The following is a 26860-nucleotide window of genomic DNA, read 5'->3' on the forward strand; positions in this document are numbered from 1 at the left end:
ATTTATTTGCTGAAAATCTGGGTGTTAGCTTTTATGTGACAAATAAAAGTCGTCACATACGAAAAATTGCTCGTGTAGACGACTCGTCACATAAAATGTGGCAAATATCTCGTTAGCGCCATATTTTTCAGAGGCGGCTCAGCAGCTCCGCCTTGTTTCTGCGTATCTCTGCTGTCCGAAGTCATTACTGGCGCACTTAACTTTGAACTGCTGACAAGTATTTCCTGTGTCATCTAAACAATCAAATAGATTTGTCACATGAAAAACTGTCACATAAAAATTGCTCGTGTAGTCCTGGCTTTACTTTTAACACTAAAGTGAAAACCGCTGTAACATACATGCATTGGTTAACAGAATGTTGGAAACACTGGAATTAGTATCAATGGTCACAGTCTATGATGACAATAGTTTCGGATAGAGGTTTTTTAGTTTGTGATTCGTTGGCCATCGTTTTACCCCTTTTAAACACATGCGTATCATCTTACACTCACAAATACTTGCACGGACACTCCTGGTCACCATCTATCATTCTTTTTTAAAGTGAACTATTGAAAATACTATAGGAACAGGTTGTTCTGTTTGTTTTACATTTAAACTTTATTACCGACGAAATATTGAAAGTACAATGAACAAATGTTGTCCCTTCTGAACACTGTTAAAGAAGCTACCTCACGGCTTGCGCATCTTAAAAAGTTAAGCCCAAATTTTTGAAGCTCTTCGTTTGTAATCCGTGTTAATCTTCTCTATCCTTAACCATCCTTGTTCCTTTGTGGTTTATTATCCTCTCTTTGGTGTTTCTCTATCTTAGTAAATTGTTATTTTCTGGTTTCCTTCAATTTAAAGGTAATTTTGTAGGTGGCCAAAATAACTCAAAATACCGTGACTGAGCTGCTTTAATCTTGCAACACAATGAGAAACATTTCAGGACATCTCGGCGATCTAACAATACACGGTGCTATAAATGTCGGCTATGCCTTGGTTATTTTTTATTTCCATGGTTGTTGAACTAAGAACATGCGCCATAACACTAATTAATAAACCGAGAAGATGAACTAGTTTTCCTCGGTTTCTTTACATAGCATTTTCCTTGCTGTCTTTACAACTGCCGTTCGAAGCTCGCGAAGTCGCCAGCAATACAAAAATGGATTAATGCAAGAGTTACTTAACACTAGGGTAGTTGCAAATTCACTTTCTCTTTGCCACAATATGAATGAGAGTCCCTGAAGAGTCAATAAAACATACATTGGAAAATAACATATTATCAAAGCTATGTAGAAAACAAAAGTATTAATTGCACTTCTTTTCAATCGCGCAATATTTAAGTTATTTCCAGCATTGAAACTTTGCACTGCCTGTTGTTGAGCGTCAATGTGCAATTGATGTCGACGAACAATGCGATAAATTCTGATGTAAGAAAATGTGGAAATTAACAGGGAAATTGCGATGATAGAGCCTACACTAAATTCATAGATACTCTCATTCCAAACGTCAAACACCGAAACCAGAAAACTAATAAACCATATAACTATTAAAACGTATTTAACACGGGACTGAGTCACTAAAGTAGCATATCTCATGTGATAGTGAAGAGCCAGAAATCGATCCACAGTGATGGCTGTTATCGTCAATAATGTAACTACACACAGAGATGACCCTAGTTGTCTCCAAACATGGTATACTAAACCGCGGTCGTCCGTAAGTTGTTGAGCAATATAAAACGGTTGAGCAATGAGACCAACGAGAAAATCTGAAACAGCGAGACTGCAGAGCATAATCATTTGCGGCGTTGAGCGAATGGAAGGCGTTCTTATTATGGCGGCCAATACCAAAGCGTTGCCCAGAATGGATATGAGCATCAGTGGAGCGTTAAGACCACAGTTTATGATGGTAACAGTTTCGGGAGTGAAGTTGTCTTCATTGTTTGAATGTTGGTCTATCATCCTGAAACTTCAAAGTGACCAAATGATTTTTCCTTTCGTCCTGGCGTGAAGCGAAAACTTTAAGGAAATGTGGAGACGCCAATATCGCGAGAAAATCACAGCTCAAATCAATCACCAAAAAAGCTTTTCGTTCCTCTGTTGCTGTCATTGTTGGTAGAGTTCATTATAAAGGTGAATCAATCTGAATGTAAGCTTTTACTGGTATTAATGAAAACTTTTAGGCTAAAAACTCGGCGAACATCAAACAAAACTTGTCCTTCATCTATAGGGACGCTAAGTGCGCCAAAGCAACACAGTTTTGTGCATTTCCAAAAGGAAACTTCAATTCCAAATTAATTCCTCCAGCTGACGTTTTAGAGAACTGTGTTATCAACTATTCATATCTTCCGAAAAAGCGACACTTTAATTACTTTTTTCGAGATTGGCCCTGGTCTAATTAAAATTGCAGGCTGTAATGTCAATTCAGAGAGGTTTTCACTTGAGTGAGTAATTAAGTAATTTGCTTTTGGTTTGGTTTTTCAATAATACGTTACATGATTGGCTTAAAAAATTTCCACCACTTTTTCATCCAATCAGAAGTAAAGCCGAAACCAATCGTGACTCGTTGGCAGGGAGTCAGCCAGGGAATCAACATATTATCATTTATTAGAAAGAGCAGCAACTACATTACTCTACAATAGACCTTTTTCGCTAGGGCGGTTTGTTGTCCCATTACAGACCACGTGATATTCTCTAGAGAATAGTTCTTTTATCCATCTAAAAATTACTTATCCATATGCACACGACTATTTGAAAATTTGAAAGGAGGAATTACCAAGAGAATCATCACATGGTCTGAAATGGGGCAACAAACCGCTCAGTCGAAAAAGGTCTATTTGAGAGGACAAAACATGTTTATTACTATTTCTAAATGTTTACAGTACGATTTCTACCCTAAGTATCTTAAAGATTTATTACCTTTGCGTTCTATGGCCTACTCTCTTAGAGGAGCTTATATATGTTGATTGTGTAAACCTGTTTCAACTTTTGGGGGTCGTCACTCTTTTAAGTATTTTGCTTGCAAAACTTGGAACTCTGTACCTTAGAACTTTAGAACGGAACCTACTTTAACTGGTTTTAAACGTTATAATGCCTCATAAAAACAGTCTCCTTTCAGGTGTAATTGCTTATTACTAGACTAATTTTTTAATTTCTTGATGGATAATGATTTCTTAAAACATAAGCAAACGAATTTTAAAGTTAATAGCCGACGTTTCGGCGTCATCGTGACACCATTCTCAAGGCAAGTGAATAAATTAATGCGAAGATTTTACATATATATATATTGCAGCCAAACATAATTGTTATTATAAAACTTTAAGGTAAAAAGCTGTTAAAATTATGACTCTAAACGTTTTCGATCTGTTTGATCATCATCACTGATGATGATCAAACAGATCGAAAACGTTTAGACTCAAAATTTTAACAGCTTCTTACCTTAAAGTTTAATATTTTACTTTTATCGGCGAAATGTGTTGAGAATTGTTATTATTATTACTTTTTGTTTTTATATTTGCAATGTTTATTTTCCTTTCCTTTTTTTTAGCTTAGCTACCTTGTAAATTCGAATCAAGTGGCTATATGTACTCGTTAAAACAAAATTATAGTTAGAATGCATAAGACCCATCTCAAAAAGGATCCATCGAAGCCATAGTCAAGTTCGCTACCGTGTGAAATAGTTTGCGTGATTCATGATAAAGTACTAGTGCTATTGAAAAAACAAACAGACTGGTCTATAAATAAAATGAGTTGTAAAAACTTGTTTGAACTTCTTATCTTGGATTTATTGTAATTCTTTACCTTCCAAGAGTTATTGGGAATGTATAGAATAAAAAAATAGTCGGAAATAATAACAATTGCGCAATGATTAACAATTGAATAATTAAGTGAGATATGCGTCAAAGTGACCTCACGGAAAATTCTCTCAACGGAACAGTTTTTACGGGCCACCTGTAATTTTTTCCAGGCTAGTAGAATAAAGAACCTGCTTTTATTTGGTTATATTTATTTACTTAACTGTAATATAACAGACAGCATTTGACAAGTTCAAAGTTTGCTAATATTAGCCATATCACTTTAGGTCCGTAAATGGTTCAGCTTCCGAAGGTTAACTATTTTATACAAAAAAACATTTTTAAACAAAATTTAGTCCCGAGCAAAGTTTAAGAGATGCCTCACAAACTGTGTAAAGGACATGTTAAGGAAACGTTTGGTACGTCCATACGAGTATGTTAAACATGTGCCAAATTTCAAGTCTTATGGCCGCCGCTGAAGGCCCTGTGGCCGAATTTTCAAGTTTTGCAAATTTTGAAGAAAAGAAAAGGAAATCGAAGCTTTTGATGTCATTTCCGAAAACAGTTAACCAAATAGGTTCTTTTGGTCAAATAAGAAAAAATGCGTTATTTCGCTTCTGTCGGCCGATTCTCGATATTTTCGGATTTACGCTCTTAATAAAGTGCATAATGTTCTATTGTGATGATTTGGGCGGCCATTTTCTGCCAAATTGCTAAGGAGTTAACTGTAATACTTGATGGATTAGCTTATAAATAACATCAATTAATTACTCTTGGCGAGTGTGGCGAGGATGAGGCGGTTGTTCACTTTGCAATTTATATCACAAAGGACACCGACAATCTACTGAACCAATCAAAACTCGTAGTAAATGCATGTCGCTGACGTGTGCGGACGAGTCATGATTGGTTTCGGCTTTACTTCTAATTGGATGAAAAAGTGGCGGGGATTTTTTAAGCCAATCACGTAGCGTGGTAATTTTAAAACCAAAGTAAATACGAATTAAGCCTGGTGTACACAAGCAATGTTTATGTGACAATTTTATGTGACAATTCTCATTTGTTCGTGTAGATGAAAAAAGTTGGCAATTTTTATGTGACAAATTGTTTTTGAACTGAACTAAGCCGAAACATGCGCTATAAAAGGAACTGATAAAACTAGTTTTCCTCGGTTTCTTTACATAGCATTTTCCTTGCTGTCTTTACAACTGCCGTTCGAAGCTCGCGAAGACGCCAGCAATACAAAAATGGATTAATGCAAGAGTTACTTAATACTAGGGTAGTAGCAAATTCACTCCCTCTTTGCCAGTGCAAGTATGAGAGTCCATGAAGAGTCAATAAAACACACATTGGAAAATAACATATTATCAAAGCCGTGTAGAAGACAAAAGTATTCATTGCACTTCTTTTCAATCGCACTATGTTTAAGTTGTCTCCAGCATTGAAACTTTGCACTGCCAGTTGTTGAGCGTTGATGTGCAACTGATGTCGACGAACAATGCGATAAATTCTGATGTAAGAAAATGAGGAAAATACAAGGGAAATTGCAATGACAGCGCCTACAGTAAATCGATATACACTTTCATTCCAAACATCAAACACCGAAACAACCATGCTAATTAACCATAGAGTTATTAGAGTATATTGAACACGGGATTGAGTCACTAAAGTAGCATATCTCATGTGATAGTGAAGAGCCAGAAATCGATCCACATTGATGGCTGTTATCGTCAACAATGAAACTACACATAAAGAAGACCCTAATAATCTCCAAACGTGGTATGCAAAACCGTGGTCCTCGGTAAGTTGTTGAGCAATGTGAAACGGTTGAGCGATGAGACCAACGAGAAAATCTGAAACGGCGAGACTGCAGAGCATAATCGTGTGCGTTGAGCGAATGGAAGGCGTTCTTATTATGGCGGCCAATACCAAAGCGTTGCCCAGAATGGATATGAGCATCAGTGGAGCGTTAAGAACACAGTTTATGATGACAATTGCAGCAGTAGCGTTTTCTTCCTGATCGGAATGATGCGTTGTTGATTTGTTGTTGTTTTTGTCCATGTTGTTCATCGTCAAAGTTTAAGTGAATATGAACCGTAGGAGAAGACTTTTTCACGCCATAAGATGTCCAAATAATTGAATATATTTTTCGTTGCCGGGAACGCGCATTAAAAGTTACACAAACAGTGGAGACACCAACGCTAAATGTATAAAGTCCAGTTTACGTCATGTTCTAAAACAGTCGGTGATATTAATTAACCAGTATGCTAATTCCACTTTTCGTGAAATTTGTTCATCACGTAGTAATATTTAAATCAATCGACTAGAGCTTAAATTAACTAAAACTGGAATTTCTGTAAGTCGAAGAGAATCTGAGAAAAAATTCTGATTATATGCTCGAGTTTTTGAAATGGAAATTGCCTGACATTATTTAATGTGAGTAAGACAGTGTCATTTACTGCTGCACTTAGGAAACCCTGTAGATGAATTAAAAAACACATATGAGGCAATAATTACTTAGTAAAAGACAGCTGTAAAATTGGTACAGATGACGCTTGTGCTGATTGCTTAGTGCTGATTGAATATCAGCATAAACTTTACCATATTTTTACAGATTGATTTCCATTTTCCTAAAGAACACGCGTAGCGCTTTAGAAAACGTATGGAGAATAATAAGGAGATTTTGTCTGTTGATATCATTTCCACGGGGACTAATGCTTATATTTGTTCTTTGGTAGAGAAGAGCAACCTTGGTCCCAGGCCCTCTCTATCTTCAGGGAGCGGGAAGAAGGTTGAGAGAAGGCATCATACCAGTTGTGAATTGACTCGAAACATTCAAAGCGGTCTTGAAACTAAGAAATTAGTGAAATGCTTAGCTCTTTAGGTGCCATATTGGAGGAGATTGTAGGCGTTTAAAAGCTGCTAAATTTCTGGTAGGCATAAACGTTTATGACCCCAAATATTCTGTGTCGAATTTTGAGTGTTTCAATCTGCGTCGAAAACAGTTTTCAGTACAACGGGATGAAATTTCATGGAGCAGTTGATCGTGACTCTTTCAGAAGGTAGGGAGGTAAAGCCTGCATATGAGCCATGTGGCCCATCAGGCCGGAGCTTATTCCGGTTTCTGTAGCATGAAGCAACATGGAGTATTTCCACTCCTCCCTGGATGGAATGCTAGTCCATCGCAGGGCTACCCCCAGCATTAAGTTCGCTGGTACCCGGTACTGTAAGCTGAAGCGGGTTTTTTTATCGTTGGTTTCCATTTAAAACTTGTTACAGACAATATAAAAAGAAAACTTAAAAGCAAACGTTACCTCGTACATGCTGTTCTTTAGGGATACCCAGTGGAACTACTATCAATTCTCAAACACACCGAAAAAAATTTCGGTGCATAACAATCTAACATCACGAGGTCCTGCAAATTACGTTTATTTCTTGTTTATTTGTAAATCTACGTCACTACAGAGCTAATAACAAGAGCTGTAAATACCCGGAGATAAAACGAAAATGACTGTCTCACTGTATTCTGTTTATATTTCGTTTTGTTCAGAAAGAACATAGCTAGTTTTCTTCTGTTTGGTTACATAACATCTGCCTTGCCGTCTTTACAACTGCCGTTCGAAGCTCGCGAAGACGCCAGCAATACAAAAATGGATTAATGGACGAATTCATGAACACTGCAGTAAAAGCAAATTGCCATTCTGTTTTCCAGTCCTTTATGGAGAGTCCATGAAGAGTCAATAAAACATACATTGGAAAATAACATATAGTCAGAGTTATGTAGAAGACGAAAGTATTCAGTGCACTTCTTTTCAATCGCATTATGTTTAAGTTATTTTCAGCGTCAGAACTTTGTACTGCCTGTTGTTGGGCGTGAATTTGTAACTGATGTCGACGAACAATACGATGAATTCTGATGTAAAAAAATGTGGAAATTAAAAGACAAATTATAGTAATAATACCTGACAGAAAGCTATGAACACGTTCATTTAAAAAGTAAAATCCTATTGCAAAGGAAGTGGTCAACCATATAATTATTAAAGCATATTTAACACGGGATTCAGTCACTAGTGCAGCATATCTCATGTGATAGTGAAGAGCCAGAAATCGATCAACAGTTATTACTGTCATTGTTAAGAGAGAGGCTCCACATAAAGAAAACCCTATCTGTTTCACTACATGGAGGAACAAACGGTCGTCCGTAAGTACTTGAGCAATGTAAACCGGTTGAACAATGAGACCAACGAGAAAGTCTGAAACAGCGAGACTGCAGAGCATAATCATATGCGACGTTGAGCGAATGGAAGGCGTTCTTATTATGGCGGCCAACACCAAAGCGTTGCCCAGAATGGATATGAGCATCAGTGGAGCGTTAAGAACACAGTTTATGATGGTAATAGTTTCAGGAGTGGAGTTGACTTCATTGTCTGAATAACGGCCTGCCGATCCATTGTTGTGTTTGTAGGTGTTATTAATCATCATGTTTTAACCGCCAGTGTTGTCAAATTGTTTGTCTTTTACACCTAAAGGTGACCAGACAATACTTTTAGTTTCCTTGAAAAGCACAAAAGAAGAACAGTGGAGACGCCCAACGCCGTGAAAGGGACACAGTTTAGTCCATTTCCTAAAAAAACCCGGTTATTTTATGTTAAATAAACTTCTTTTCGTGATGTTTTTCATTAATTATGTTGATCAACCATTCATTTTTCCGCAAACAGCGACACCTGTTTATGGCGGCGTAGGCGTGTAGCTAGAATTTGATCATCGTTTGATGAGAACTTGACGAGCGTTTGGTGAAACGTGTGGTAATTTAGCTAGTCTTTTTAGGTGGAGATTATTTAACGTTTTTCATTGCTTTCCTTGATCCTTAAGTACCCTGGAAAATTATATGGATTTGAAAAACAGATGTAATTCACAATTAACGCAGACAAAGTTGAGACACAGTTGTAAACAAGGTCAGATTGAAGTTTGTGCCTATTGTTGGGACAAGAACACGTGTGATCAAACTTCAGCCGCCTTAAGCACGTTTACATGTAGTTTCTTTCTTTTTTTCACCTCTTAAGCTAATCTTAAAACAGAGATTTTTCTTTTGTTTTCTAATCCATGTTGAGCGATGCCTGATGAGGTATGGAGGTTACCTTTGTAGGTACAATCCAATTCTCCATAGTAGTACTAGGAGAAAAATATCGAGAACAGTCAGGAGAATTTGAATGTTGATATCATTGTCACGCAGCTAATGCTATAAGAAATGTGCTTAGACTGAAAGGTTGACACGAGTGTCCGCATATGGGCAGCTGGTATTTGAAACATCTCAGCGAATCGCGCGGAAGGAGTTTTATAACTCATTTTCGTCTCTTGTTTATTTTCGAAAATGACTTGTCACTTAATGAATTCAAGTTTTCTTAAAAACTCCTGTCAGCGAGAGAACCGGTAAAATGTGGTGAAGTTTGCAAATTAAGCATTGTTTGAATCATTTTACTCAGTAAATAGATCGGAATACGCGGCGCTCAATTTACAAGGGCAGAATTTCTTTTAGCTTAGCTTCTAATTCTCGACAACTTATTCACGGGTATACATCACTTTTGAATGCAGCTGAACGTGTCATCGAGGAAGTTGCTTTTGTTTGCTTTTCATTTAGAGTTTATTAAAGGAGGGATATAATAAAAAGCTTTTTTGGAGGTCAATCATTTTATAGAATTGTCAAATACTTGTGAATACTTTTTTTTTTGTCGTTTTACCATTACTGTTATTGCAAGGAGAAAATATTCCGTGCGCCGCGATCCAGTTTTGAAAGATCATGCAAATGTCGTCTATATCTTGTTTATTTACACTTCTCCAATAATTCCCGTACTAACAACATGAGCTGCGACACTGAGGCTCACACTGGCGACATAGCGACATAATGACATTTAAGAAATAGAAAACATGTCCTGTGTCTCTATCGAGTTTTTGTCTAAATCTGCTAGCGTTCTATCACGAATGCCGTTCTCTGATTGGCTACGCTACTCACTATCTTTTCTGTTGTAGATAGTGAGTAGCCTAGCAGTGTGCCCTTGTTATCAAAATGCCGGCCGATTCTTTGTCTTTTCGAAGTGCCTGAGAAGAGGATATAGATAAAGTTTTAAACGACTAGTAGATTTATATTAAAGCAACAAAATTATTCGCTCTCGATTTCTGTGTGACAGAAATCTCGAGCTCATAATCTAATTGATTATTCCATAGCTTCTTCGAGTTGTCCCAAACGTCCACGGGTGTTTCTATAACTCGATAGACACACAGAGAACATGTTTTCTACTTCTTCAGGAAATTCTGCGACGATAAAAATTAAATAACTTGTTTACTGTGATTATCAAAATGTAAATTCTCTTCTCTTGGGCCATCATTACGTCATAGTTTGTCACGAATTAGATTATTCGCCTTCAATTTCTATACGTTATTTTCAGCCTCCAATTGGCCCGATTTATACTGGAGACGGATCATCCGTCTGGGACGAGCTTGGGCAAAGAACAGTAGCTCGTCTGATAATCCGTCTGTGTAGAAATGCGGGCAGGAGACGAACTATCCACGAAAACTACACCTCCTTGCAAAATGTCTCTTTCGTCTTTTAAATCTGCCCTCAAAACATTCTTGTTTCGGAAATCCTACTGCTGATTTATTTTATTTTATGAGAAACTGTATTTTAATTAATTATTTCATTTATTTTATTTATTTACTGTTATTAGAAATATTTTATAGGATTTAACTAATTTATTTTCTATAGTAATGTAAGCGCATTGAGTTTTTTTAAATGCGCCCAAAAAGCTTTATTATTATTATTATTATTATTATTATTATTATTATTATTATTACATAATTGTCACAATAAACACTCCTCTTTATTTTTTAAAAAAAATTATTATTATTATTATTATTAAAACGCCAGCGGCTGTTTTCAGTAAACTATTAATTCAAGATGACACTGGACGAGTATCAGGACACACCGATACTTCGTCTCATAGTCCTTCCCGTATTTATACTAGACGGATGATCCGTCTTGACGGATGAATTGTCTCTAGTATAAATCGGGCCAGCTTGTGTAAGGATATACATAACTTGTAAATGCAATCGGAATGCTATGAGCTGAAGACGGTTTCTATGGTTGGTTTTCATTTAAAACTTGTCACATACAATTTAAAAAGAAAACTAAAAAGCAAAGTTTATCTTGTACGTGATCTTATTTATGGATCGATCTAACATCGCGAGGCCTCTTAGGTCCTGCAAATGACGTTTATTTCTTGTTTATTTACAAATCTTCGTCATTACAGAGCTAACAACAAGAGATTTAAATCACCTAGGGAGAAAGTAAAAATGACTATCTAACTGAATTCTGTTCGTATTTTATTTTGTCCAGAAAGAAGATAGCTAGTTTTCTTCTGTTTGTTTACATAACATCTGCTTTGCTGTCTTCAAAACTGCCGCGCGAAGCTCGCGAAGACGCCAGCAATACAAAAATGGATTGATGGACGAGTTACTAAATACCAAACTATAGACAAATGTCCATTCTGTTTGCCAGTCTTTGTCAGAGGTTCCATACCGAATTGACAAAACATACAACGGAAAATAACATACAGTTAGAACTATGTAGAAGACGAAGGTATTCATTGCACTTCTTTTTAATCGCGTTATGTTTACGTTATTTGCGGCGTCAGAACTTTGCACTGCCTGTTGTTGAGCGTGAATTTGTAACTGATGTCGACGAACAATACGACAAATTCTGACGTAAGAAAACGCTGAAATTTGAAGGCATGTGACAATAAGAACGCCAACAAGAATGCTATATACACGCTCATTCCAAAGTCCGAAACCAGATACAAGGAAACTAATCAACCATATAATTACCAAAGTAAATTTAACACGGGATTCAGTCACTAAGGTAGCATAGGTCATGTGATAGTGAAGAGCCAGAAATCGATCCACAGTGATGGCTGTTATTGTCAACAGAGAAACTACACAAAAAGAATACCCTGACATCACTGCAACATGGTAGACGTAACGGCGTTTCAAGAGTAGATCACCAATATAAATCGGTTGAGCAATGAGACCAACAAGAAAATCTGAAACAGCGAGACTGCAGAGCATAATCATGTGCGTTGAGCGAATGGAAGGCGTTCTTATTATGGCGGCCAATACCAAAGCGTTGCCCAGAATGGATATGAGCATCAGTGGAGCGTTAAGAACGCAGTTTATGATAATAAAAGTTTCAGGGGTTGAGTTGTCTTCATTGTCTGGATGATGGTTTGCCGATCTGTTGTATTTGTTGGTGTTGCTCATCGTTGATGTTGAAGATCAGCTTCTAATGTTGTCTCAGAACTAAAAAGCGGACCAAGTAATCCTCCTTTTCCGTTCAACAAAAAAATATGCCAAAACTGTACAAACAGTGGAGACCCAACAGCAGGACAAGAGCACAGTTAAATGAAGTTTTTGACAGAAACCTAGATTCTAAACAAGTCTTTTTGCTGACGTTTTCCGGAGTTATGTTCATCACTTATTCACCTTTTGTTTTGCTTTGTTTTTGTTTTCTTGAAAAAGCGATCTTGGTTTCTGGTGAGAGTGCCATATAATTAGAGTTGGACTTGCATCGTAAAGATAATTCAAGTGCGTTTGATTAAACTTTTTGATTTACACAGTTTGCCTTTTTAGATGGAAATTGCTTTGCATCATTACGCTGTAATAGAACTTTTCATTGCTTTCTTATTCATGGAGCAGCCTTAGTATTGGCTGAGGACCTCTATAAGTCAATGCTGGAAAGTAAACATCGTTACTCTAAATAAAGTGCAGTTAAAACTATTGAGGAGAAATTTTAATTTTGTATGACTGACGAACAAAAGAAAAATAAAATAGCAGTTCTGGTCTCTTACGTGAGCTTCCTTAGGTCGACGAAATAACTAAAAATAAAAAAGCAGGTGTTATTTGAGCTTCGTCTTTAGCCACGCCACCATTTACTTCTATTATCTCCAAGCAAATCGAGAAAATTTTCATTGCGTCTCGATATAACATCACAAAGTTCTGCAAGAATCAATTGTGCCTTGCTTATTTGCATTTTTCTATGGTTTTCGTTCAGAAAAAAAAAAAATGTCTAGTGTCCTTCTGTTTGTTTACATAACATCTGTCTTGCTGTCTTTAAAACTGCCGTTCGAAGCTCACGAACACGCCAACAATACAAAAATGGATTGATGGACGAATTAAGGAATATGAAGGTTGAAGCAAAGTCCCAATCTATCTGAAAATTCCACTGTGAGATTGCATTTACTGTTAATACAATGTACAATGGAAGATAACATACAATCAAAGCTATGAAGAAGACGAAAGTGTTCCGTGCACTTTTTTCCACTTTTTTCCGCGCAATGTTTAAGTTGTTTTCCGCGACCGAACTTTGCACTGCCTGTTGTTGAGCGTGAATTTGTAGTTGATGCCGGCGAGCAATTTGAAAAATCCTCATGTGAGATAGTGTTGAAATTATAAGACAAATGAGAATAACAAGGCCCATACTAAGGTGTTGTGCATTTGTATTCCAAAACTTCAAACACGATAAAAGGAAACTAAACAACCATATAATTATTATAGTATATTCAACACGGGACTCAGTCACTAAAGTAGCATATCTCATGTGATAGTGAAGAGCCAGAAATCGATCGACAGTGATAGCTGTTATTGCTATGAGAGACACGACAGAAAAAGAACTCACTGTTATTTTCCAAACAAGGTAAATGGAATCGTCTTCCGTAAGTTCGTTAGCAATATAGATCGGTTGAGCAATGAGACCAACAAGGAGATCTGAAACAGCGAGACTGCAGAGCAAAATGATGTGCGTTGACCGAATGGAAGGCGTTCTTATTATGGCGGCCAATACCAAGGCGTTGCCCAGAATGGATATGAGCATCAGTGGAGCGTTAAGAACACAGTTTATGATGATAGTAGTTTCAGGAGTAGAGTTGTCTTCATTATTTGAATTACGGTCCGTCGATGCTTTTTTGAGTCCGGGGTTACCTGGGCTGTCCATGATCAACGCTTGATATGAACTCGTAGTATTTCAAATCCTTGATTTGAGCAGAAAAGTGCAGCAAATTATTTTTCTTTTTCATTCCACCGAAAAGGACGTAATTAGACTGGTCAACAGTGGAAAAGCCACCTCCGCGAATCCAACGCAATTAAGCCGGTGCATCGTCTAAACGAGACCTTGATCAAACTTGCTCCTCCACCTTACATTTTTCCTGAATGTGTTGAGTCCCCTTTTAATCTTTTCCAAAAAAGCGACAGCGGTTTGTGCTGAGATTGGCATGTAATTCATATACTCAGAATTGGTCCAACAATGCAAATATAACTGAAAGATGGTTTCATTTAATTTCGAGTGATTTTTTTGTGTTTGTCTTCACTCTATTCAGTAATGACACAGTTTTTCATTTCTTCTCGGCCCTTGTTCATCAAGCATTTTTTTGACGCATTGAAAAACACTTACGAGACAATACTAGCTCACACCGGGAAAGTAAAGAAAAAGAACAGTTTTAAACAAAGTAAAAATGAAGTTTGTGCTGATTGTTTGGACAATATTATAGAGCTTACTTAGCTCTAACTCCTTCAGAGTAAACATCGCTTGAAGATGCATTTGGAAGTTGTATAGAGGCGGGCTTCTTCTATTTGGGTCTCATTTAAAATTCATGGCATGCGAAATATCAGCGAAAATAAAATTGAAAACAACGTTTTATATCCTAGGTGATCTTCTTTAGGAATCTGATCTGCAACTTCTCTCAATATTTCAATACACTGAGGAAAATTTCAGTGCACCTCGATATAACTTTACGAAGTCGTGGAATCGTCGTTTACATCTGGTTTAATGAGAAATATTCATTGTAGTTGAGCTGATGACATCAGCTGCGAAGCGAACTGGGAACCGACGAAGCAAACAAACTTGCTCTCTCTCTGTATTTTGTTAATATTTATTTTCGTTCACAAGATGAACACTAGTTTACTTCCGTTTGTTGACAAAATACCTGCTTTGCTGTTTTTACAATTGCCGCACGGAGTTCACGAAGACGCTAGCAATACAAGAATGGATTAATACAAGAGTTGCTGAACACTAGGGTAGAAGAAAATTTCCATCCTATCTTCCAGTCCTTACTGACAGACGAAACTATATACAGCGGAAAATAACAAATAATTAAAACTATGTAGAAGAGAAAAGTGTTCATTGCAGTTCTTTTCAATCGCGTTATGTTTAAGATGTTTTCAGCGTCGGAACTTTCCACTGCCTGTTGTTGAGCGTTAATGTGCAACTGATGTCGACGAACAATGCGATAAATTCTGATGTAAGAAAATGTGGAAATTATAAGACAAATGACTATAAAAACGCCTATAAGACAGATTTGTACACTTATTTTCCAAAAATAAAAAAATGGTATAAGTAAACTAATCGACCATATGATTATTACAACATATTTAACACGGGATTCAGTCACTAAGGTAGCATATCTCATGTGATAGTGAAGAGCCAGAAATCGATCCACAGTGATGGCTGTTGTTGTCAACAGAGAAACTCCACATAAGAAAGGTCCTATAATGTTCCAAACGTAATTAACGTAACGGCCTTTCGTAAGTTGTTGAGCGATATAAATCGGTTGAACAATGAGACCAACGAGAAAGTCTGAAACAGCGAGACTGCAGAGCATAATCTTGTGCGGCGTTGAGCGAATGGAAGGCGTTCTTATTACGGCGGCCAATACCAAAGCGTTGCCCAGAATGGATATGAGCATCAGTGGAGCGTTAAGAACACAGTTTATGATGGTAATAGTTTCAGGAGTAGAGTTGACTTCATTGTCTGAATAACGGTCTGCCGATCCATTGTTGTGTTTGTAGGTGTTATTAATCGTCATGTTTTAACCGCCAGTGTAATCAAACTGTTTTTCTTTTACCCCTAAAAGTGACCAGACAATACTTTTGTTTCGTTGAAAAGCACAAAAGAAGAACAGTGGAGACGCCCAACGCCGTGAAAGGGACACAGTTTAGTCCATTTCCTGAAAAACCCGGTTATTTTATATTAAATAAACTTCTTTTCGTGATGTTTTTCATTAATTATGTTGATCAACCATTCCCTTTTTCCGCAAACAGCGACACCTGTTTATGGTAACGTAGGCGTGTAGCTAGAATTTGAGACATCGTTTGATGAGAACTTGATGAGCGTTTGGTAAAACGTCTGGTAATTTATCTGGTCTTTTTAGGTAGAGATTATTTAACGTTTTTCATTGCTTTCCTTGATCCTTAAGTACCCTGGAAAATTATATGGATTTGAAAAACAGATGTAATTCACAATTAATGCAGACAAAGTTGAGACACTGTTGTAAACAAGGTAAAATTGAAGTTTGTGCTTATTGTTCGGACAAGATCAAACTTCAGCCGCCTTAAACACGTTTACATGTAGTTTCTTTCTTTTTTTCACCTCTTTAGCTAATCTAAAAACATAGATTTTTCTTGTTTTCTAATCCCTGTTGAGCGGTGCCTGATGAGGTATGGAGGTTACCTTTGTAGGTACAATCCAATTCTCCATAGTAGTACTAGGAGAAAAATATCGAGAACAGTCAGGAGAATTTGAATGTTGATATCATAGTCACGCAGCTAATGCTATAAGAAATGTGCTTAGACTGAAAGGTTCGCACGAGTGTACGCAAATGGACAGCTGGTATTTGAAACATCTCAGCGAATCGCGCGGAAGGAGTTTTATAACTCATTTTCGTCTCTTGTTTATTTTCGAAGATGACTTGTCACTTCATGAATTCAAGTTTTCTTAAAAACTCCTGTCAGCGAGAGAACCGGTAAAATGTGGTGAAGTTTGCAAATTAAGCATTGTTTGAATCATTTACTCAGTAAATAGATCGGAATACGCGGCGCTCAATTTACAAGGGCAGAATTTCTTTTAGCTTAGCTTCTAATTCTCGACAACTTATTCACGGGTATACATCACTTTTGAATGCAGCTGAACGTGTCATCGAGGAAGTTGCTTTTGTTTGCTTTTCATTTAGAGTTTATTAAAGGAGGGATATAATAAAAAGCTTTTTTGGAGGTCAATCATTTTATAGAATTGTCAAATACTTGTGAATACTTTTTTTTTGTCATTTTACCATTACTGTTATTGCAAGGAGAAAATATTCCGTGCGCCGCGATCCAGTTTTGAAAGATCATGCAAATGTCGTCTATATCTTGTTTATTTACACTTCTCCAATAATTCCCGCGCTAACAACATGAGCAGCAACACTGAGGCTTCGCTCACACTGGCGACATAACGACATAATGACATTTAAGAAATAGAAAACATGTCCTGTGTCTCTGTCGAGTTTTTGTCTAAATCTGCTAGCGTTCTATCACAAATGCCGTTCGCTGATTGGCTACGCTACTCACTATCTATTCTGTTGTAGATAGTGAGTAGCCTAGCAGTGTGCCCTTGTTATCAAAATGCCGGCCGATTCTTTGTTTTTTCGAAGTGCCTGAGAAGAGGATATAGATAAAGTTTTAAACGACTAGTAGATTAATATTAGAGCAACAAAATTATTCGCTCTCGATTTCTATGTGTGACAGAAATCTCGAGCTCATAATCTAATTGATTATTCCACAGCTTCTTCGAGTTGTCCCAAACGTCCACGGGTGTTTCTATAGCTCGATAGACACACAGAGAACATGTTTTCTACTTCTTCAGGAAATTCTGCGACGATAAAAATTAAACAACTTGTTTACTGTGATTATCAAAATGTAAATTCTCTTCTCTTGGGCCATCATTACGTCTTAGTTTGTCACGAATTAGATTATTCGTCTTCGATCTCTATACGTTATTTTCAGCCTCCAATAGGCCCGATTTATACTGGAGACGTATCATCCGTCTGGGACGAGCTTGGGCAAAGAACAGTAGCTCGTCCGATAATCCGTCTGTGTATAAATGCGGGCAGGAGACGAACTATCCACGAAAACTACACCTCCTTGCAAAACGTCTCTTTCGTCTTTTAAATCTGCCCTCAAAACATTCTTGTTTCGGAAATCCTACTTCTGATTTATTTTATTTTATGAGAAACTGTATTTTAATTAATTATTTCATTTATTTTATTTATTTACTGTTATTAGAAATATTTTATAGGATTTAACTAATTTATTTTTTATAGTAATGTAAGCGCATTGAGTTTTTTTAAATGCGCCCAAAAAGCTTTGTTATTATTATTATTATTATTATTATTATTATTATTATTATTATTATTATTATTATTATTATTATTATTATTATTATTATTATTATTATTATTATCATCGTCCTCACGTAATGTTTGCTTAGAGTCCTTAGGGCCGAGACCAAACCATGGTCCTGGGGCACTAAGGGATAGCCAGTTTTTAGCTTGATAGCACCCTCCTCAAAATGTGTGCTGTACCTAGCAAGGTTATCTTTTGTAGTTCACTGATGCTTAATTGGCCGGGAATTCTTCCAAGATAAGTTTCTAGTCCCTTTTTGATAGCTCCAAGTGCTCTAATGATAACTGGTATCGTTTCCGTTCTCATGCCCCACATTCGGCTTGTTTCGATTTCCAAGTCCTTATATTTGGATAGTTTTTCACTGACTTTCACGGATGTGTTTCTGTCTGATGGTACTGGCATGTCAATAAATTTACAGGTTTTCGTTTTGTGGTCTTTAATCACTATATCGGGTCTGTTGGCTGTTATTTTCCTGTCTGTGTGTATTGGCATGTCCCATAATATCGTGACATCCTCGTTTTCTGTAACTGTTTGCGGCTCATGGTCATACCACTTTTCTGATGTCTTTATATTATAGTTGTGACAGACTTTCCAGTGTATATACGCGGCTGCTTTATCGTGTCTGTGGGTATATTCTGTTTTCGCAAGGTCAGGACACCCAGACACGATATGGTCAATTGTTTCGTCGTATTTGTTACACATCCTGCATAGGGGGCTAGTACCGTCTTTGATAATGCTGGCGTGGTATGATCTGGTAGCTAGGCTTTGGTCTTGGGCTGCGATTATGAATCCTTCCGTTTCTGCCTTCAGTCCACTGCTTTTGAGCCACTGGTTGGTTTTGTGGTGGTCAACATCTGCCTCCTTTATTCTCTTTGGGTATCTTCCATGTAGGGCTTTGTTCTCCCACTGCTTTGTTAATTTTTCTTGGGTCTTATTTCGTGCCATTTGTTTGGTTCTCTTTGCATATTTGGTGGTTGTTTCTTCTGCTTGTTTATCTGGTATTGTTAGGTCTAGTTCTTGTTTGAATTGTTCTGCTTGCCTTTGTATAGAGTACAATTTCTTTCTGCCATCATGTTCTTGCACTAGTTTAATTAGGGCATCATCAGTGTTCTTTAGGTATGTATCGAGCCCTATCGTGGTTGTTTTGTAGGAGGCTTCTAATTGGATAAGACCCCTACCACCAGCATTTCTTGGGAGGTAGAGTCTGTCTACATCTGCTATTTTTGATAGGGTGAGTAGTTTTCTTGTTTTTGTGTCTAACCTCTTGATTTCACTCATCTTCCAGTCGATTATGTTAAAGTGCAGCTAACCCCAAAATTTTGTTTTCGCTAAAACGAATCTAGACTTTATTCGAAGCATTTGGGCGAAGAAATTTTTGAATTTGGTTGAATCCTCGATTTTCTATGCCCTTTCAAAGTCGCGCTTGAAGGTTTCACGACCGCGTTTTAGGGAGTCTGGGGCGGCGGTACCTGATGACGTCTACCCAGGAACCAAACACAATGGCGCCTCAGTCAACTCTCTGTATTTGCTCGAGAAAATGGAACACAAAACTAATCGTTCCGATGTATTTTGGGACTAAAACGTCCAAGTTTTGTCTCAGAATCATTTCTTTTTCGTCACTGGAGTCAGAGTTAAGTTTCGATTCGGAAGACTCCGAAATAAACTTCGATCGAGCACGTTCGACAACTGTGAACTCACTGCTTAGAGCTTTGAGAGCAATTTACAATATTTCAAACGACGAAGGGGAAGACTTCTTTGCGGACGAGTTGCTTGTATATTAGGAATGGAAAGCTAGATACGAAGTGGAGGAGCAGGCAAACGAAAAGCAGGAAAGAAAACTCAAGGACTGCTTTGGATGGTAATTTCGTCAACTAAACATAAGATTCCCACGCGTGTTTATAGCCCGTTTACATTTGTCCTTAGCGAGAATGTATTTTATCAAGGTGTGATTGTTCTGTTAAATCCAGCTTGTGTTTTACTTTCAGTTGAATGCTTCATGTTTATAAGAGCGACGTACGTGTCGCAGTTTTCGAGACTTGATGACCTCCAAAACATTGGCTTCGATCGATTGAAAATCGTATTGTTTGGACCTGTATTTTTGAAGCTGCGGGAAGCAAGGCGGAAGGAAACATTTCATACAATTACCGATTTCACATTGTCACACGTTTTAAGTCGTAACTCCAAAAAACCAATGTAAATTGTTCTCAAAGTTTGCAGCGAAATTCGTCGGATAAGCGAAAAGGATGTGTTCCCTAAGCGGTCCGCACATGTTACGCGGTCATATTTTCGACGCTATATCACAGAATCTTTGTCGCACTGCTGATTTCCAAACCTTCGAAAAACTCTGTGAGTCTAACAATTTTGTTATCATGTAATTCTAAAGGATTAATCTTCGACTTTTATCTAAATCGAAAGAGAAATAAGTGTTGGTTAGCGGCGTACAGTTGCGATCTATTTACATATCAGTATAACGCTTCTTGATCATGATCGGATCACACAACTTTGTATGTTACAAATACTGCGGGATTGGAAGATATAGGTTGTAGGTAGTATTTCTACAAATTGCTGGTTAGCTTTAGGCAGAAAATTTATGAAAATAGCGTTCGAAAGTCTGCGGAACAAATTCCAGTGAGAGTTCTTCAATGGTTCTCACAGATTCAGTTCGCTTGTTTCGGTTCGACAAAATCAACCATCGTTTACGTCTTTGTTGCACCATTAGCCGATCATCGTCAGTTAATTGTACAGTATATCTTTCTTTAAATCTGGAATATTGCTGCAACAGCCGATAGCACCTCTGGAAGGCGTTTCTGCGCACTTTTCGAATGTGTATTGCACCATCCTGAAGGAAATGAGAGGACGTCAGATATCCAACCTTCCTGGGTAGACGTCACAAGAGCCGCTAGACCCATTCTCCTCAAACTCGGTCGTGAAACAAAATGGCGGTGTTTTGGAGCTATTTTCGAGATTTCGTCGGGGCACAGAAAATCGAAGATTTAACGGAATCCAAAAATTTTTTCGCAGAACTATTTCAAATAACAAGGAGATTCGTTTTAGCGAAAAAAAATTTTTGGGGTTAGGTGCACTTTAAAACTGTAGGTCACCGCTGGGATAGCTAAGGTGTTGATTGCCTCAAATCTATTGGCAGCATTGAGCTCCGTTTTTAGGACCATCCTTACTCTGCGGTAGTATTCCTTCCTCACTCTTTCTTTCATCTTGGCATGCTGTATACCATCACCTTCATCCACGCCAAGGTATTTATATGTGTTCTCTTGGTCTAGTTCCTTGATACAGGTGTCAATGTCAAGTTGTAAATCGGAAGTTTCTGTCAGCTTTCCTCTTTTGAATGTGGCTTTAGCGCATTTGTCCAGCCCGAATTCCATCTTGATATCATTGCTGAATGTCTTTACAATATTGAGTAGGCCGGTTTGCTGGCTGTCACTTTTTGCATATGTTTTTAGGTCGTCCATATAAAAGAGGTGGCTGATTGTTCTACCCTGGGCTTCATACCCATAAGTGGTTGCCTTTAGTAATGAGCTCAGTGGAGCAAGGGCAAGACAGAACAGGAGTGGAGAGAGTCTCCTTGAAAGATTCCACTTTTGATATTGATAGGCCTTGATGTTATTGACCCTTCAGCGTGGTTGAGGTGTTTATTATTATAATTATTATTATTATTATTATTATTATTATTATTATTATTATTATTGAGCACTTTTCATACAAACTTGAATCTTACATGTATCTGGTAAAAAATTCAGAAATTCTGTTGTTCCTTAAGTTTTCGGTAATTATAATAGTAATAATAATATCAAAATAATAATAATAATAATAATGATTTATTATTATTATTAACTTAAGGAACAACAGAATTTCTGAATTTTTTACCAGATACATGTAAGATTCAAGTTTGTATGAAAAGTGCTCAATAAAGTTTGCTATTATTTTTATTATTATTATTATTATTATTATTATTATTATTATTATTATTATTATTATTATTATTATTATTATTATTATTATTATTATTATTAGTCCTTAAAGTCTTGCCGCTTTTAACTTATGGTGCCGAGTTCAATCCGTGAGCCTAGGGCAGTCATGAGTCTGCTGGATTACTTGATGGATAGAGTCCTCCTAAGTATGTGAGCAGTTCCAAGGACGGTCTTCTGTAGCTCTGTTATTCTAATATTGCCTGGGATCTTGCCGATGTAGTTTTCTGTTCCCTTCTTGACAAGCCCGAAAGCTCCAATGATCACTGGGACAGTTGTTTTCATTCCCCACGTTTTCTCGATTTCAATCTCAAGATCCTTGTACTTTGTGAGTTTTTCCATTGTTTTCAAGGAGGTGTTCCTTTCTGTGGGGATGGACATATCGATAAGCAGACAGGTTCTTTCCTTCTTGTCTTTCACCACTATGTCTGGTCTGTTTGCTTTTATCTCTTTGTCGGTTTGGATTGGCATGTCCCAAAGTATAGTCGCTGTTTGGTTTTTTGTCACAGTAGCTGGTTCATGTTCGTAGTGTTTATTATTATTATTATTATTATTATTATTATTATTATTATTATTGTTATTACCGATAGTGACGTTGAAACCCAGGAGGGAGCCATTATTTAAACACTGTTGAAATAGGTTTTAATAGTTTATTTCTTCTTTTACTTACTTTTACCTTGTATATACCTCATTTATAAAAAAAAAAAAAAAGTAGTAGTAGTAGTAGTATTAGCATTAGTTTTTTTTTTTTTTTTTATTATTGTTGTTGTTGTTGTTGTTGTTGTTGTTATTGTTATTGTTATTGTTATTATTAAAACGCCAGCGGCTGTTTTCAGTAAACTATTAATTCAAGATGACACTGGACGAGCCGCAGGACACACCGATAGTTCGTCTCATAGTCCTTCCCATATTTATACTAGACGGATGATCCGTCTTGACGGATGATCCGTCTCTAGTATAAATCGGGCCAGCTTGTGTAAGGATATACATAACTTGTAAATGCAATCGGAATGCTATGAGCTGAAGACGGTTTCTATGGTTGGTTTTCATTTAAAACTTGTCACATACAATTTAAAAAGAAAACTAAAAAGCAAAGTTCATCTTGTACGAGATCTTATTTATGGATCGATTTAACATCGCGAGGCCTCCTAGGTCCTGCAAATGACGTTTATTTCTTGTTTATTTACAAATCTTCGTCATTACAGAGCTAACAACAAGAGATTTAAATCACCTAGGGAGAAAGTAAAAATGACTATCTAACTGAATTCCGTTCGTATTTTATTTTGTCCAGAAAGAAGATAACTAGTTTTCTTCTGTTTGTTTACATAACATCTGCTTTGCTGTCTTCAAAACTGCCGCGCGAAGCTCGCGAAGACGCCAGCAATACAAAAATGGATTGATGGACGAGTTACTAAATACCAAACTATAGACAAATGTCCATTCTGTTTGCCAGTCTTTGTCAGAGGTTCCATACCGAATTGACAAAACATACAACGGAAAATAACATACAGTTAGAACTATGTAGAAGACGAAGGTATTCATTGCACTTCTTTTTAATCGCGTTATGTTTACGTTATTTGCGGCGTCAGAACTTTGCACTGCCTGTTGTTGAGCGTGAATTTGTAACTGATGTCGACGAACAATACGACAAATTCTGACGTAAGAAAACGCTGAAATTTGAAGGCATGTGACAATAAGAACGCCAACAAGAATGCTATATACACGCTCATTCCAAAGTCCGAAACCAGATACAAGGAAACTAATCAACCATATAATTACCAAAGTAAATTTAACACGGGATTCAGTCACTAAGGTAGCATAGGTCATGTGATAGTGAAGAGCCAGAAATCGATCCACAGTGATGGCTGTTATTGTCAACAGAGAAACTACACAAAAAGAATACCCTGACATCACTGCAACATGGTAGACGTAACGGCGTTTCAAGAGTAGATCACCAATATAAATCGGTTGAGCAATGAGACCAACAAGAAAATCTGAAACAGCGAGACTGCAGAGCATAATCATGTGCGTTGAGCGAATGGAAGGCGTTCTTATTATGGCGGCCAATACCAAAGCGTTGCCCAGAATGGATATGAGCATCAGTGGAGCGTTAAGAACACAGTTTATGATGATAAAAGTTTCAGGAGTTGAGTCGTCTTCCTTGTCTGAATGATGGTTTGCCGATCCGTTGTATTTGTTGGTGTAGCTCATCGTTGATGTTTAAGATCAGCTTCTAAAGTTGTCTTAGAACTAAAAAGTGGACCAAGCAATTTTCCTTTTTCGTTCAGCTAAAAATATGTCAAAACTGTACAAACAGTGGATACCTAACACCATGAAAACATCACAGTTTAATGAAATTTCTAACAGAGACCTTGATTCTAAATGAGTCTTTTTGCTGACGTTTTCCGGAGTTATGTTCATTTTATTATTCATCTTTTGTTTTTTGTTTTGTTTTTTCTTGAAAAAGCGATCTTGGTTTCTGGCGAGAGTGCCATATAATTAGAGTTGGACTTGCATTGTAAATATAATTCAAGTGCGTTTGATTAAACTTTTTCATTTACACAGGTTGCCTTTTTAGATGGAAATTGCTTTACATTATTAAGCTGTAATAGAACTTTTCATTGCTTTCTTATTCATGGAGCAGCCTTAGTATTGGCTGAGGACCTCTAGAAGTCAATGCTGGAAAGTAAACATCGCTCCTTTAAATAAAGTGCAGTTAAAACTATTGAGGAGAAATTTTAATTTTGTATGACTAACGAAACAAAAGAAAAATAAAATAACAGTTTTGCTCTCTCACGTGAGCTTCCTTAGGTCGACGAAATAACGAAATAACTAAAAATAAGAAAAAGCAGGTGTTGTTTGAGCTTCGTCTCTAGCAACGCCACCATTTACCTCTATTATCTCTAAGCAAATCGAGAAAATTTTCATTGCGTCTCGATATAACATCACAAAGCTCTGCAAGAATCAATTGTGCCTTATTATATTTGCAATTTTCTATGGTTAGTGCACTAAGAATATGAGCTATAAAACGAACTGAGAACTGACCGTGAAAACGAAAGATTGCTTTGTGGCTGTACTCTGGTTATTTTTCTTTTCGTTCAGAAAAAAAAATGTCTAGTGTTCTTCTGTTTGTTTACATAACATCTGTCTTGCTGTCTTTAGAACTGCCGTTCGAAGCTCACGAACACGCCAGCAATACAAAAATGGATTGATGGACGAATTAAGGAATGTTAAGGTAGAAGCAAAGTTCCATTCTATTTGAAAATTCCACTGTGAGATTGCATTCACTGTTAATACAATGTACAATGGAAGATAACATACAATCAAAGCTATGAAGAAGACGAAAGTGTTCCTTGCACTTTTTTCCACTTTTTTCCGCGCTATGTTTAAGTTGTTTTCCGTGTCCAAACTTTGCACTGCCTGTTGTTGAGCGTCAATTTGTAGTTGATGCCGACGAGCAATTTGAAAAATCCTCATGTAAGATAGTGTTGAAATTATAAGACAAATGAGAATAACAAGGCTTGTACTAAGGTGTTGTGCACTTGTATTCCAAAACTTCAAACACGATAAAAGGAAACTAAACAACCATATAATTATTATAGTATATTCAACGCGGGACTCAGTCACTAAAGTAGGATATCTCATGTGATAGTGAAGAGCCAGAAATCGATCGACAGTGATAGCTGTTATTGCTATAAGAGACACCACAGATAAAGAACTCACTGTTATTTTCCAAACAAGGTGAATAGAACCGTCTTCCGTAAGTTCTTTAGCAATATAAATCGGTTGAGCAATGAGACCAACAAGGAGATCTGAAACAGCGAGACTGCAGAGCATAATCATGTGCGGTGAGCGAATTGAAGGCGTTCTAATTATGGCGGCCAATACCAAGGCGTTGCCCAGAATGGATATGAGCATCAGTGGAGCGTTAAGAACACAGTTTATGATGATAGTAGTTTCAGGAGTCGAGTTGTCTTCATTGTCTGAATGACGGTCTGCCGATCCTTTTTGGAGTTCGTGGTTACTTGGGTTGTCCATGATCAACGTTTAAGATTTAAATTCTTGATTTTTGAGCAGGAAAGTGCAGACAATAATTTTTCCTTTTCATTCCACCGAAAAGGACGTAATTAAACTGGTCAACAGTGAAGACGCCACCTCCTCGAATCCAACGCAGTTAAGCCGGTGCATCGTCTTAATCAAACTTGCTCCTCCACCTTACATTTTTTCTGAATGTGTTGAGTCCCCTTTTAATCTTTTCCAAAAAAGCGACAGCGGTTTGTGCCGAGATTGGCATGTAATTCATGTACTCAGAATTGGTCCAACAATGCAAATATAACTGAAAGATGGTGTGATTCAATTTCGAGTGATTTTTTGTGTTCACTCTATTCAGTAATAACACAGTTTTTCATTTCTTCTCAGCCCTTGTTCATCAAGCAATTTTTTGACGCATTGAAAAACACTTACGAGACAATACTAGCTCATACCGGGAAAGTAAAGAAAAAGATTAGTTTTAAACAAAGAAAAAATGAAGTTTGTGCTGATTGTTTGGACAACAGTATAAAATCTACTTAGCTCTAACTCCTACAGAGTAAACATCGCTTGAAGATGCATTTGGAAGTTTTATAGAGGCGGGCTTCTTCTATTTGGGTCTCACTTAAAATTCATGACATACGAAATATCAATGAAAATAAAATTGAAAACAACGTTTTATATCCTAGGTGATCTTCTTTAGGAATCTGATCTGCAACTTCTCTCAATATTTCAATACACTGAGGAAAATTTCAGTGCACCTCGATCTAACTTGACGAAGTCTCTCTCTTTGCATTGTGTTAATATTTAATTTCGTTCA

At 37.1% G+C, this 26860-nt stretch overlaps 9 protein-coding genes across 9 annotated transcripts in view; 1 reads left to right on the top strand and 8 right to left on the bottom strand.

Annotated features, from left to right (window-relative positions):
• The window catches only part of LOC145469907 (nuclear pore complex protein Nup160-like), a 67578-nt gene that overhangs the window by 34747 nt on the left and 5971 nt on the right, over window positions 1-26860 (top strand). The gene's annotated exons all lie outside the window — the stretch shown is intronic.
• On the bottom strand, window positions 1053-3262 carry LOC145469919 (histamine H2 receptor-like). Its single transcript, XM_081453733.1, has one exon. The coding sequence runs from the start codon at window positions 1938-1940 to the stop codon at window positions 1053-1055; it is 888 nt and encodes a 295-aa protein (XP_081309859.1). The 5' UTR covers window positions 1941-3262.
• Window positions 3603-5841, bottom strand: LOC145469914 (histamine H2 receptor-like). The gene has a single exon (XM_081453728.1). The coding sequence runs from the start codon at window positions 5837-5839 to the stop codon at window positions 4928-4930; it is 912 nt and encodes a 303-aa protein (XP_081309854.1). The 5' UTR covers window positions 5840-5841; the 3' UTR covers window positions 3603-4927.
• LOC145469913 (histamine H2 receptor-like) lies at window positions 7326-10408 on the bottom strand. The gene has a single exon (XM_081453727.1). It carries the CDS (start codon window positions 8249-8251, stop codon window positions 7331-7333), a length of 921 nt encoding a protein of 306 aa, XP_081309853.1. The 5' UTR covers window positions 8252-10408; the 3' UTR covers window positions 7326-7330.
• On the bottom strand, window positions 10692-12117 carry LOC145469916 (histamine H2 receptor-like). The gene has a single exon (XM_081453730.1). It carries the CDS (start codon window positions 12077-12079, stop codon window positions 11171-11173), a length of 909 nt encoding a protein of 302 aa, XP_081309856.1. The 5' UTR covers window positions 12080-12117; the 3' UTR covers window positions 10692-11170.
• On the bottom strand, window positions 12885-14209 carry LOC145469912 (histamine H2 receptor-like). Its single transcript, XM_081453725.1, has one exon. The coding sequence runs from the start codon at window positions 13806-13808 to the stop codon at window positions 12885-12887; it is 924 nt and encodes a 307-aa protein (XP_081309851.1). The 5' UTR covers window positions 13809-14209.
• LOC145469923 (melanocortin receptor 4-like) lies at window positions 14830-15563 on the bottom strand. The gene has a single exon (XM_081453736.1). It carries the CDS (start codon window positions 15553-15555, stop codon window positions 14842-14844), a length of 714 nt encoding a protein of 237 aa, XP_081309862.1. The 5' UTR covers window positions 15556-15563; the 3' UTR covers window positions 14830-14841.
• On the bottom strand, window positions 23314-24648 carry LOC145469915 (histamine H2 receptor-like). The gene has a single exon (XM_081453729.1). It carries the CDS (start codon window positions 24220-24222, stop codon window positions 23314-23316), a length of 909 nt encoding a protein of 302 aa, XP_081309855.1. The 5' UTR covers window positions 24223-24648.
• LOC145469911 (adenosine receptor A2b-like) lies at window positions 24672-26857 on the bottom strand. Its single transcript, XM_081453724.1, has one exon. The coding sequence runs from the start codon at window positions 26047-26049 to the stop codon at window positions 25126-25128; it is 924 nt and encodes a 307-aa protein (XP_081309850.1). The 5' UTR covers window positions 26050-26857; the 3' UTR covers window positions 24672-25125.

The sequence above is a fragment of the Orbicella franksi genome, chromosome 15, assembly GCF_964199315.1.
Source record: "Orbicella franksi chromosome 15, jaOrbFran1.1, whole genome shotgun sequence".
Lineage (NCBI taxonomy): Eukaryota > Metazoa > Cnidaria > Anthozoa > Scleractinia > Merulinidae > Orbicella > Orbicella franksi.

Bases quoted from the DNA above. Each gene is read 5' to 3' on its own strand.
- LOC145469915 (XM_081453729.1), bottom strand. From the start codon at position 24,222: ATGAGCTACACCAACAAATACAACGGATCGGCAAACCATCATTCAGAC.
- LOC145469914 (XM_081453728.1), bottom strand. From the start codon at position 5,839: ATGAACAACATGGACAAAAACAACAACAAATCAACAACGCATCATTCC.
- LOC145469916 (XM_081453730.1), bottom strand. From the start codon at position 12,079: ATGAGCAACACCAACAAATACAACAGATCGGCAAACCATCATCCAGAC.
- LOC145469923 (XM_081453736.1), bottom strand. From the start codon at position 15,555: ATGCTCATATCCATTCTGGGCAACGCTTTGGTATTGGCCGCCGTAATA.
- LOC145469913 (XM_081453727.1), bottom strand. From the start codon at position 8,251: ATGATGATTAATAACACCTACAAACACAACAATGGATCGGCAGGCCGT.
- LOC145469919 (XM_081453733.1), bottom strand. From the start codon at position 1,940: ATGATAGACCAACATTCAAACAATGAAGACAACTTCACTCCCGAAACT.
- LOC145469912 (XM_081453725.1), bottom strand. From the start codon at position 13,808: ATGGACAGCCCAGGTAACCCCGGACTCAAAAAAGCATCGACGGACCGT.
- LOC145469911 (XM_081453724.1), bottom strand. From the start codon at position 26,049: ATGGACAACCCAAGTAACCACGAACTCCAAAAAGGATCGGCAGACCGT.